This window comes from Pempheris klunzingeri, chromosome 7, assembly GCF_042242105.1.
Source record: "Pempheris klunzingeri isolate RE-2024b chromosome 7, fPemKlu1.hap1, whole genome shotgun sequence".
NCBI lineage: Eukaryota > Metazoa > Chordata > Actinopteri > Acropomatiformes > Pempheridae > Pempheris > Pempheris klunzingeri.
In genome coordinates this window covers 23,079,771-23,092,205 of record NC_092018.1, presented here as the reverse complement: position 1 = coordinate 23,092,205, position 12,435 = coordinate 23,079,771, and the positions used below count along the sequence as shown (strand labels likewise).

The window sequence follows — 12,435 nt, the reverse complement described above, 5'->3', positions numbered from 1 at the left end:
GGTACAGAACATTTTTAATGTTGACAAATGATTAGCCAAACGATTCACCATTTGAATCCCTCTAGTCGGCTGCATCTTTGCTCCAATGTTTTATCAAAACCCTATTTTCAAAGCTGCTGGGCCAGTCGACCCAAAAGTGAGGCGGGATCATCTGTAGACTTTGCTGATCAGGAGTTTTCACAAAGCTTATTTACTAAAGCACATTGTGCTTCATCACTGGGGGGTGCCACACATGTACATCCACTTTTCAGCAGTTTGCTTCACTGCAACTTATGGTCAATTCAGAAATCCATCACTCTGTATTTTCTAAAAAAAAAAAAAAAATGCAAAATCAATTAACATCTATATTTCCACAAGATTGGTCAAACTGAGTCTGCAGTGACAGTCTCTGTCACAATTGTAAGCAAAACATTTTCTGTTACCAAATGTTTGATACAACTCCACCACAGTATTTGACAATACAATACACATAAAACCAGCAAAACGATGTGTGATTTTTCACTAAAATGTTCACTAAAAATAGCCCAGTTATAGTTGTCATTGCCTCAACGTGTGAAAAGGTTGTATCACCCTAGTATTAACTTAATCTTATTCTCTATCTTCTTCTCTCAAGTCAGTCAGCAGCAGCTTTGTTCCTCTGATCTTTTCTGAAAATGTAAAAAAAAAAAAAGATTCTTAGAGGAATTTTTCATTTGTCAGTCTGGTTTGTAACATAATAGCTACAAATGTAGTCAATTGCAACTGTCCTCACTGAAGGTCATAGGCTGCATCGACGCTTTCTCAAAGTAGATTTAGATACCTCAACAGAGCATCAGCATACAGCCACGACCACGTTGGATTATTTGAAGGAAAACTCACGAGTCTTGCTTCTTTACAGTTAAATAAGAGCATCAAATGCTCATAAGCTGCTTGGACGCCTTTCAGCGCAGCTACATTTCTCCTTCAGTTCATGTGTATAGTTATATCTTACAATACTTTAGCGATCTACTCAGGTACTTTAAGACTTGCAGCCAGCCAGAACCAACTTCCTTCCTTTTTGTCAGTGTCAGTGTACTTGACTGAGTAGTTGACTCCAATTCTGGAACCCACGTCTGAAACCATTTTGAAGTGTTTCCTGCAGCTAAAAAAAACACACACACACACACTGACAGCACTAGAAGCTCATCTCCGTCCTCCAAATCAAAAATGTGTGGTTAACTCTAGAGTCGCAGTCAGGTTACATGCCTGAGTCAGAAATATGAAACTGTTTGACACAAAAGTGTTTTGTTTTTTTTATTGTATTTAATGGAATCCAGCACTTGGAAAACACTCAAAACAATAAATAAATAAAAGGTTGTCTTTCTGCATGTTTGATGGATTTAACTTGATCCAGAAATATGAAAACTTGATAGTGGATGTGAACTACATCAAGAAAGGAGAAAGGAAACCTCAAATCAGTGATGCTGCCTTACTGTACAACTATTAAAAGAAATCAGACATAGAGGCGGTGTGTGGCATGTGCAGAACTAACACACATTCAGCAAGGGGGGGGGGGGGGGTAATTTACAATACAACACCTTTTCTCTAAGGATGTCTACAGTCATTACAGCACAGTTCAAGGACATGAAAGCAGCCAATGATCAAACACGGCAGAACTCTTCAGGGGCTAAACTGGACCGTGCATTACATCCTTACAAATGTCTATGTGGTCAACTTAAAACAGTGATATCTCAATCAGCATCGACATAAAACTGAAAACTCCTGATCAAAAGTCAAATAAAAACAAGATCTTCCAAAGCAAACCAGGCATTTCTTCCAGTCATAAATGTAAAATACGCCAAAAGAATAAAGATTTCCAATAAAAATTCCACAGGTTAATTTCTTATTTAGATTTTTGAAACAATAAGAAAGATTAGACTAAATACTAGATAAGATGGTTTGTTTTGCACAGGTTTTCACATATAAAACTTTGACATCACAGATGCCATTTAAGGAATTTCTAAATAACCCACAACTAAAAATGTGACTCCTGCGTCTGAACAAACAACAGCAAATAAAATTCTGCATAGTCCCTTTTTCTTTCTTTCAAAGTGCTAAAAGTATAAGAGAAAACTGATTTTTAAAAAAGGGAGTGTTGATTGGATGTGGCTGGTCTGCAGGAGAGAATAACCCCCGTTTGATTAGTGAAGGCACTTGTTCACTGGGCAGCAGAGTTCAATGTCAATTCACTTTCATTACAATCCAAAATGCTGATAGAAAAACTTAAAACTTATGCAAAACCTGTGAGTCAGGGCCTAATAACAACCATACCAGGTATCCAGGTACCATTACATTTCTCCTTTTGTCTCATTTTGTCCGAGTTAGTCTCAGTTTCCTAAAATGGCAGGACTCTTATTTTGGAAATGCATCAACATGGAACATGAATTGCAGTCCGAGTTCAACATCTTGTTTGATTTCAGGGTGAAATGATCATCATCCTGACGGGAGGTGGTTGCTGGTTCTTCGTCCACTTCATGTGTTGCAGCTCTCATCATAAGTAGGAGGAGCCTCTGTAAGAGACGGTCACCGTCAGACACAAACACTCCGTTACACATCACACTTTCCACATGTGCCGTCATCGGCGACAGCGCTAGATGTTTCCATCACCTCGGGGGGACATTAACTTACATTCACTGCCTAGAGACTTCCACTGACCACCACTTCCATAAACCTAACCTTGGTGTAACCGTAAACCCAGTCTTCACCCTTTTTCTAACCACAAACACTACTTGCCTCAACCTAACCCCCATGTTAACCACCTACCCAGAAATCAGCATTTTACCAATTGCGGACAAAGCTTTTGTCCCCAATGGTAAAAGCTGTCTCCAGTCAACTCCAATTTTATATGATTTGATCTTAACATCTGAACTGAGGCTGCTCCAAAGCAGGTTAGGTGTGCCGTCCTAAATCACATCCTTCTTCTCTGCTTGGATCCTTAACCAGGCTACATTCACGAGCAGAGCCTGGATGGTCAAGAATGAGCGCGAGCCAACTGACCTTGTGGATATGATGAGTTGCTGTAGTCTGGAGGCACGATGAGCGGCATTGGCATTGAGGTAGCACCCTCTGGAGGGTAAGGTGCTGTGGCCCCAGTGCATCCACTGGGTGCGGTGCTGGACCCATTGTGCGGCTGGTTCTGAGGGAAAAAGAGGCCGGGAGCGTAGCTGAAGGCGTTGGGTGAAACCAGCTGAGACTGGCGCTTGTTAGGGAAGCCGTCGCTCATTGGAGTCCCGCCCTCTGCTCCCTGGAGGTACTCAGCTGGAGGAGCACTGGGGGAGCTATGGGAGGACATCCTGGAGCGAGCGGCAGGACGGGGAGCAGGTTTAGGAGCGGGGCGAGGGGGCAGTGTGGGAGTGGTGGCGGAACTGGAGGCATCAGGAGTAAAGGCAGAGGCTGGTGTGTCTTTAGCTGCAGCAGAGGAAGGAGGAGCTGCTCTTGCGGAAGGGTGCAGTTTTTTGTCTAGCGAGACGTTCCCGATGTGGATGGGTAATGTCAGCATGACGTCTGGAGACTTGAGACTGACCTGATTTATCAGAGGAAAAGAGAATTTTGTTTACAATTCCTGGAGGAATAGAAAATTTATCCCAACAAACCTTTTATCTGCTTTTTCTAGTAGATACTGGATTCTTTAGAAACCAAAACTCATAAAGGTCAATCATATGCATGACAAACATGTCCTCTTTACTGCTGATGCTATAACAGGATAAGAACGTCTTACTTTGACATAGTATTCAATCTTTATAAGTTCACAGCCAGCGAGGCATGACTGAGGAAGAGGGGGAACGATGATCTGCTCCTTCCATTCCACCTCCTTGCCAGCTTTTACTACACCGCCCTCCACCTCCGCTATTGTCCTCAAATCATGGGTGGGCTTCTTCGTCTCATAGGTCACTCTCTGAAAACACGCATCGACATGGAGATACACAAAGTCAATCATACAATTTCTCCAGGGGCTGCGCGAAGGCAGTCAATGTGAATAAAAATCAACGTGTTAGAAATGAGGGTGGAAACATTGTATTGGCTTGGGGCAGCCCATAATGGGGCATTTAATGGATTACTAAGATTTGAAGGTATATGCTAGTATATGTTTTGGTCTGTAAGCCTGAACATAACCTGACTATACAAAGTGTTTACCTGCATTAGGCTGGCGACCATGTTGCCGGTGGTCTTCCCAGACTGATTGTGGATGTTGGCTGTCACCTGGATGATCTGGCCTGGGGTGTAACCCCTCATGTCAGTCTGGGCCTTAAGCACCATTGTGCCCGTTTTCACAAGCATGTAGGTGAACTGCTGGGTCACTGCAGATGAACAGGTTCCCTGCATGGAGAGGGGGGCTGTTATAACATCATGATACAAGCGTTTGTTGAAGGAATATCTCAGTGTTCAACTAAACTTTTGTTTTTTTTCCCTCGTCAGATAACAAGTTAATCAGAAATCACTCTCATGTCTTTGGCTTAAGTGCAGAGCTGGAGTCAAGAGGTTACCACAGCTCAGAATAAATACTGGAAGCAGAGGCCCAGCTCAATCCCAAGGGAATAAGCGCATAAATTCACATGCATCTAATTTGTTTAATCAGTACACAAGTAAAAAGAAACTACAAATGCCATTTTGAGATTTAGGAGGAGACACATCCATCCAAATTCCATCTGACATTGGGCAGACTAGTCGCCAGTAATTCACAGGGCTGACACAGAGACAGACAACCACTCACACCTATACCTACGCTTTGGAGTGAAACAACTCTTGGATGTACTTTGAGACAGCAGCCATTGTGCAAGCAGGAAAGAACAGCGCACACCAGCACATCGCATTCAGTCATCAAAGTGTTCAGCTAATGTCTGAGTAAAAATTCAAATAATGCTCAACAGAAGAAGGACTATTTTATCTTTCGCTGGTTTAAATTCTCAGGAGGCACATTATAACAACTGCAGATAATGGAATGGCCCATGTTACTTGCCAAAAGGCCAGAATGAAACTTTTACATGATTAATGCTCTCTCTGGAAGCTGCTCTGTGTCCAAGGCCAGAGCTCATTTGTGAGTTAACAGAGGCCCCAGTCTGGTACATCAGCCTAACACTGCAAGTAGACTGTGTGCTTTTGTAGTTCAACAAACCAACACAGTTGCAACTTTTATCAAGTGAAAAAAAAATTAGCTGCTTCACATCAATTTCAGCTGTTAAAATATCCCAGTTGAACTGTCATTACCATCTATATGAAATATCAATATCATTACACTACTGCTACTAATGCTAAGAACAATACTTATAACAACAAACATGTAAATAAAAATCAATAATACAAGTAAAAGCAATATGAAGACGACATCACTCATTTGAAATTTGAAAGAGGTCACTGATTCTGCAAGTTTTACCCCGATGGCAAACACGTTTACCTTTAGAATCAAGCCTCGACCTTCAAATGACCTGAAGGGCCCTGGCCTATAAAGCCAGGGGCCAGACCAAGCCACACCTGATCATTTTAAAAGTGTTACATAAACCATTTATTATGTGGACTTGCTGGTCTTGACTGGACTTGGGACGTGTCGGTCTTGACCGTGGAATTATTGGTCTCAGTTATGAAGTCCCAAGTCAACTTCCCAGTTAAGACTTCTCACTTAGGACTCTGGATGTTGTCAGGTTTGGCACCACTGTGAATGTATGAAGACCGAAACAATAAATGTATTCACGGGACGTATCAGACTCCTGTGCTATAAATGGCGACACTGCACATAAGTACAGGGCAGATTTAATAGTTCCAACACAAAACTACCTCTGAACCACAAACTGTGATTAAATGGACCAAAAACAATGTTGGTGATTTTGACCCTGAAGACCTCATGTGTTGGTCTACCCGGTCAAATATTGACGATGCACACACACACACACACACGTCTGATCATGTCTCACCCATATGTCTGGCACTTCATTCAGGTTTAGAAGGCTTAGCAAGTAGAAAGCTTTCTCTGTGTTGTAGTCCTTGGCGAATCGCGGTGTGTCAATAAAAGCTCTCACTCTGTAAATGATCCTACCATAGTTGCCTTCAAAAGATGTCGGAGCAGAGGCTGCGGAAAGAAAGCAAGTACGTGTCAGTTTTATCACACAGGAGCATGCAGAGACCAACAGCTTGCTAGAACAGTGTCCCATTTTCCTGATCATCTTTAAGACTGGATTTAGAGAGTTAGGTTGCTGCTCACTAAGAAAGTTGATAATTGCAAAATAGCAATGTGACCATGATTTGATCACAGCTGAGAATGGATGCTGTGTTTACAGTGTATGAGATGGTAATGCTCTTCAGTCACACACACACACAACATTCATATTACATAACCTTTCAAAGCCCGACGAATGACAAAGTTCCTTTTCCTGACTTTTCATGTAAACATGAAAACAAGACTACAGAGAGCGTGCTGACGCACCTGCAGGCACTCTGACGGTCAAAGCACACACATATTTCACGTGACAGATTTAGATTCACAGCCGTTAAAAGACCGGTTGGGTTGCTTTTGAGTTTCTGTGGCATTCCTCACCACACTGCAGAGAAAAATGAGCTCCGGCAGATAAGTGGCCTAACAAAGGCCGAACACAAGGGCAGGCTGTGTTCTTTGATGCATGCGCCCCTCACAAATAACCATAGAAACGGCGTGTAGACAGGAAGCGAAGGTCAAGGTGTGCTGTTCTCCAACAATCAAGACTATGCTAAAAAAATGCCAAAAAATATTAATCTCTTCACCGTAAGGCACCAAAGTCTTTCTATACATTTCAATTCTGTGCTGATTTTCTAACCAATTATTAGAAATATGAAGGTAATATTTCAAAATCAAATATCTCAGTCAATTAAAATGATAAAGTCACGGTTTGGCCACAATTCATATTCAGTTATTGTTGTTTAGGAGTCCATATGCAATGTGCTGATGTCATCAGGGAGGGCTCTCACAGACTGCACTGTAATGAGTAAGCTGCTGCTGTCACTCACGTGACAGGTCTGTTATTGGTGATGGGATAAGGAAATCTCAGCGATAGAGGAGACACACCCCACTCTTCTTTTATTCAAATACTCCATTGCAAAACATCGTCAGTCATGTTCTCATTCTGTATCTCTGAAACACTAAAAGATCCATCTTAAACATGTCAATACACATGTCTCATTTTAATACATTGTAGTGGTGATTTAAGTATTCTTATCTCTCAAACTACTGGGAACTGTAGCGGTTCTAACTAACATTCATACAAGCGCAATGTCTGTGTCACTTTCATAAATCACAGTAGAATGATCATCTCAGAAAATAAACCTTGAACAGAAAAAGTCAAATCGCAAGTTATGATACTTCAGAAAGCTTCGCTGTGCCGTCAAGACTCAAACTAAGTGTGCATGTACAACTTCTTTTTCAGCGATGCCACATGTTTCCAGAGCTCAGTAAAGCTTAAGAGCAAGGTCAGAAACATTTATATTTGTGGAAATTCTTATGACAGCGAGCAATAAATGAAATGGTTGGACGAAATAAAAAAAAAAAAAAGTGTCTGTGTCTAAGATGACCTAGTGTCTGTGGCTGCTGCTGGCAGCTGGCCTGTAATACGCCTGTCAAAACATTTCATTCTGTCCGACCTGCATGTGCCTGCGTACCTGTGCGCTCGTCGTGAATGACCGCAGTCTTCCACAAGGGTAAAGCTAGTGAGCTGGTCTACACAGAGAAAGTGCTGCCAACATTTGAGAACGGCTCAGCAAAGAAACTGTCGTGAGTTACCAGCAGGAAGCAGATACCTACTGAGCTGATGAACGAGAGATAGACAGTCACTAAAGATACAAATCTTATCTGTCTGCTGTTTGGTGCTGAGCAGGTAGCGTACAGTGAGTTTATCAGAGCTTTTTCATTATAAACAGCCGTCTACTGCTGCTAATGGGAGCGGCGTGGAAACAAATCAGGCAAGCTGCGGCCCTAATACCACAACACTACATTAAAAGAGGCTCCAAAGGTCTGCAGAGCCGAGGGGAAACTTGGTTAGTGATAATTCTCTGGGGTCTCTTCCACCCTTCACATTACACAAGACACTGGCTCTATTGTGTTGTCAAAATATTGATTAGAGCAGGTTTAAAGTGGAGCAGTACAAATGTTCATCTAAAGTGGTCGATCCAAAGCACAGCCTTGGGTATTATAAGTTGGACTTGTTCGAACAAATAATGGAAATCCGTGAAATGCTTCACACAACGCTCATAAGCCCCAGTGACTGATGGGAGAAGAGTCCCATCCTCACGACTGCGGAACCATACGAGAATCAGGGTAAACACCGACATGCCAGGACTCGTCTGTCTGTCAGGCTGTGAGATGCCCGGGCAAAACACGCAAAAACAAACACAGGAAAGAGTGTGTGTGTTCATCCCGTCAATCCACGCTCCTACCTGGGATGAGAAACTTAAAGGGAAAAGGGTGTTCTCCTGGTTTCAGGGTTCCTGTATGGGACACAGAGAGCACAGATAAGATCCGTCAGTGGAAACAGTAACAATCGCCCCGCTGTTTCCCACCAGGCAAATGTGCCTCAGGGCTGTTTGCTGTACCACAGTGGGAAAAAGGGCACCTTCACTTCTACCGTCTTTACACTTCAATTATTGTTAACCATACCACTTTTACTTCACATGATATTAGCATTTCAGCTGTTGGGCAGTGTACCTTTGTCTGCCACAGAGATGGTGCTGTTGAAGTACTGTTCCTCCTCCATCCACGCCGTGTCGTTGACCTTATTGGTGACGCCACAGAAGCCATTGCAGCTCACCTTGATGTCTGCAGATAAGAATACACACACACACACACAGCATTGGAGGCGTTAGCCCAGGAACATTTCTGAGCAGCTGGAGGATGAAACTCTTCCCATGAGTCATTAGGCAGGGCCATTAACGTCGTCTCTGGGCGGAACCACAGAAGCAAAGTGTGCTACACCGAAGCCCGGAGAAAGAGAGAGGGAGGAGAATAGACGCCTAATAATGATGTGAAACCTCTAGTTCTGTAACTAAATGATGTTCAGTCTAAATATCCAGAGTGATCCGGGTGAGCTTGTTCTCACCTTTCATCTTCATATTGGCCGCGCTGTAGTGTAGCAAGGTAGGTACGATTAAAGCCAAACCCAGAAGACAAGGTTGAGGCAGAAAGAGCTCTCGTCTATTTTAAAAGAAAAAAAGGCATTTCATAAATTCAGAAACTTGACTAGCTTGCCTTTGATTCTATACTTTTTTTTTTTGCTAAAGAAAACTTGTAACAAGAGCTCTGGTGCACTACAATGCGTACAGTGTCGTCTCACTACGTAGTCAGGATGATTAGTAAATGTAAAATTCACTTTGAAATACTGTAAAGCTGAAAGCAGTAGGTAATATCATTATACCATTGGTTGCTGTAGGATGAAGGTTTCCTGTCATTGGGAATTAATGATCCCAAAACCACATACAGCAACCATATTGCCTAGACTAAAGATTACTACAGTGCTACTTTTATACTATTTTCAGTCTAAAAATACCATGAAACCAAAGATTATATATTTCTGAACATTGAAACTGTCCTTTAGTGACCTTATCATATCCATTGTATTTGAGGTGTACCACAGTGATTGAAGCACATTTGATTTTTAATACAATGCCGATATTTGCCCAGTAATGTGTCTCTTATCTCAGGACCCAACCCACTTCATAATCCATCAATGATTCAAACTGTTGCGTAGTGAGAGAGTTTGTTTCCACGGTGAAACCTTCCGTCTGACCAGCTTTACCTGAAGAGGAATGTCAACAGACTGGAGGCTCCGCCAGCATTCAAACAGAAACTCCCAAATACATAAAAGCTGCTCTCAGCATTTCAAAAAAAAAAAAAACACAAAGAAACAACAAACACTTGAAAAAGGAGAAAGTGGCATGTTAGGATTTGGGCAGAAACTGCACTAAAAAAAACTTGTTTTTAAAGAAGTGAGCAGCTTTTGTCGCTCCCACGGTGAGGTGGCATTTACGTGCTACATTCCTTCGCTGGAATTGTAGGGAAACTTTGACATTGTGTCAGAAACAATGTGGGAAAGGGTACAGCTGTAACGAATGCACTCTCCCTTTTCTTCACACTGCATGCAAATATGTTCTCTTTCATCTGTGACGGTAGAGCCCCCTGGGTCTTTCAAAATAAAAGCATTTAGATGAGACGGAAGGACCAGTCTCTCACTTTTCCAGTTCCAAGTTCCATTTTCCACTCTGACCACCTTTGGTTTTGGTCTGTGTTTATCGGCTACACGATAAAAGGCAGTAAAGTGCAGCCTAAAGTGCAATCTATAAACAACTGAAGACCTAACTGGGAAGACATTCTCCAATAATCAACAAGTGCATTGGTGAAATGCATAAACCAAAATGTAAGGCCTGCATGGAATCAGTCAGACCGCTGAGTCCTTTTGTCCGAGCATTCGCTGCAGCAAACACCTGATCCAAGATTTCCAACATGTCACATGTGTGAAACTAATCCAACGTCTTTCTGGCCTCCTATTCACAAAGAGCATCACAGTATAATAAAGCACACACACACACACACATACAGATCAAGGGATCACAGTGACAGCTACCACTGAGGAAACAGGGCATGATCAGTGGCCTGTTTCCTCAGATTTACCTTTTGAGGGTTTTAAGCCCACATTCCATCAGGGTGGATATGTTACAGGCTGCTCTAGACTCAGTTTATCCAACGTTGAATAATTCTAGACACATTGAAAGATCTTCCTTTTATAGGCTGACTATAAAACATGAAGACACCGTGAATTATTTGAAATATATTATGTCATAAAGGTGAAAACAGGACTCAGGACAGACCCCTTCGTGTTGGAAGGTCACATTTACAGACTGTGCCAGAGTTCATTATATGGATATAACATTTAGACTTCAAACTAAAGTTAGGAATCTAACCCTTCTGTGGGATGGAGGACATGGACTCATGGCCTCAGGGTTTCAGAAACCCCTGTTAGGGCCCTCTCTCTGGGATCCTGTCCCCCTGAAGCCCAGAATCACTCAGTGGGAACATTTAACTGTGGTGATGCTGGAGAAAATGACTAAAGGGCCTTCAAACGTCACTTTAAACTTTAAACTATCGCAGACACGGAGCTCTGCGGACTGCCAACATTATAGGGGTTTAATAGGAGATATAGGGTATAAAATCATAGAGGGGGAGGCCTGAGCTCCACCCTGTGTAATCTGGGCAGAGTGACCTACTTCCTTGTTTAGCGACGGCGACGTTTTCCCACCAGGTGCGCGGAGGTCGGGTTCTTACCTTTGCACTGCAGCGGCTGGCTCACTTTGATGGTGACGGACCCAGAGATGGAGTCTCCCGGACTGTACACCACTTTGTTTTTGTCAAACGTGATGTCAAACTGCTGAAGTTTCCCCATGTCTCCCCCGATCCACAGCCAGAGCGAAGATCACCTGTGCGCTCCGCCAACAGCACGCGCATTTACCTCGCTTCGTCCCCGCCCCTTCAAGTGACGTCACCCGAGCTGAAAGCCACCATCAGGTGAACCTGTGGAGCCCCAGTGACTCTGCACAGGCAGAGCCAGCACCTTCTTAGTCACTGTTTTATTTTATTTAGGTTATTTTCTACATACATGTAGACATTGTAATATTGAAGACAGCAAACCTGTGAAGGAACAACACGTGATATGGAATTATGTAGCATGCAAACACGTTCTATATTTTAGATTCTTCAAAATAGTCAAAACAAGTCTCCCACACTCATCCCAAACCATCTACGCAACCGATCACCCCACGCTACACCTTCTAAGATGACCAAACAGTCGAACTGTTTCTGTATTTGACTGGTTTCTCAATTAAGTCTGGAAAAAAAAAAAGCTCATCAGGTTTAGGTGTCATCATCATGTCATAGGTAGATCTGTTTTCAAGGTGATTATGTGTGTATGATGATGAATGACTCTGAATAGAGTGTATCGTGATGTGTGATGTCTTTTTCAAATGGTCGGACATGGATGTCGCCAACTCGTGAACAAAATGGCGACAGGACAGGAGAGGCTTGAGCAGCGTGACAAGACATTCGCATGTGGTATGAGTTGAAATTGTTCATGGTCAAAGTTGCGTCTCTTGACAGTGAGTCTCCCACAGTATGACACACATTAATACAAGTGTAGACCAAATAAAAAGAAAGCATAGATGACAGAGGAGGTGGGGGGCTATCCTTCATGGATTCACTTCTTTCCTTTTTTTTTAGCTTGTCCAGTTGAATACTAACTGTATGATCAGTTTGCTAAATACGTTATAACAGGTGTCCATCTTTTTAAATAAATGTCCATTCGGAGTTGTAGGCTTGCGGTTATATTTTCCATGCAGTTCACGGTCTTTCACGAGTCTTTGCACCCATTGGTCCGAGGTAGCTGGGTGGGGTTTAAGCCAGTTTACTGTGATTAT

At 42.6% G+C, this 12,435-nt stretch overlaps 1 protein-coding gene across 1 annotated transcript; it reads right to left on the bottom strand.

Moving 5' to 3' along the window:
- Positions 1-1,261: 1,261 nt before the first annotated feature.
- On the bottom strand, positions 1,262-11,413 carry arrdc1a (arrestin domain containing 1a). Its single transcript, XM_070833706.1, has 8 exons — positions 11,291-11,413; positions 8,681-8,791; positions 8,413-8,463; positions 5,925-6,079; positions 4,153-4,335; positions 3,737-3,913; positions 3,016-3,541; positions 1,262-2,528 (listed from the first exon to the last, which is right to left on the bottom strand). Exons 1-8 carry the CDS (start codon positions 11,406-11,408, stop codon positions 2,491-2,493), a joined length of 1,359 nt encoding a protein of 452 aa, XP_070689807.1. The 5' UTR covers positions 11,409-11,413; the 3' UTR covers positions 1,262-2,490.
- Positions 11,414-12,435: the final 1,022 nt, after the last annotated feature.

Bases quoted from the DNA above. Each gene is read 5' to 3' on its own strand.
- arrdc1a (XM_070833706.1), bottom strand. From the start codon at position 11,408: ATGGGGAAACTTCAGCAGTTTGACATCACGTTTGACAAAAACAAAGTG. The intron at 8,464-8,680 runs GTACACTGCCCA...TGTCCCATACAG, and splicing joins CATCTCTGTGGCAGACAAAG to GAACCCTGAAACCAGGAGAA. The intron at 4,336-5,924 runs GTGAGACATGAT...CTCTCCATGCAG, and splicing joins ATGAAGTGCCAGACATATGG to GGAACCTGTTCATCTGCAGT.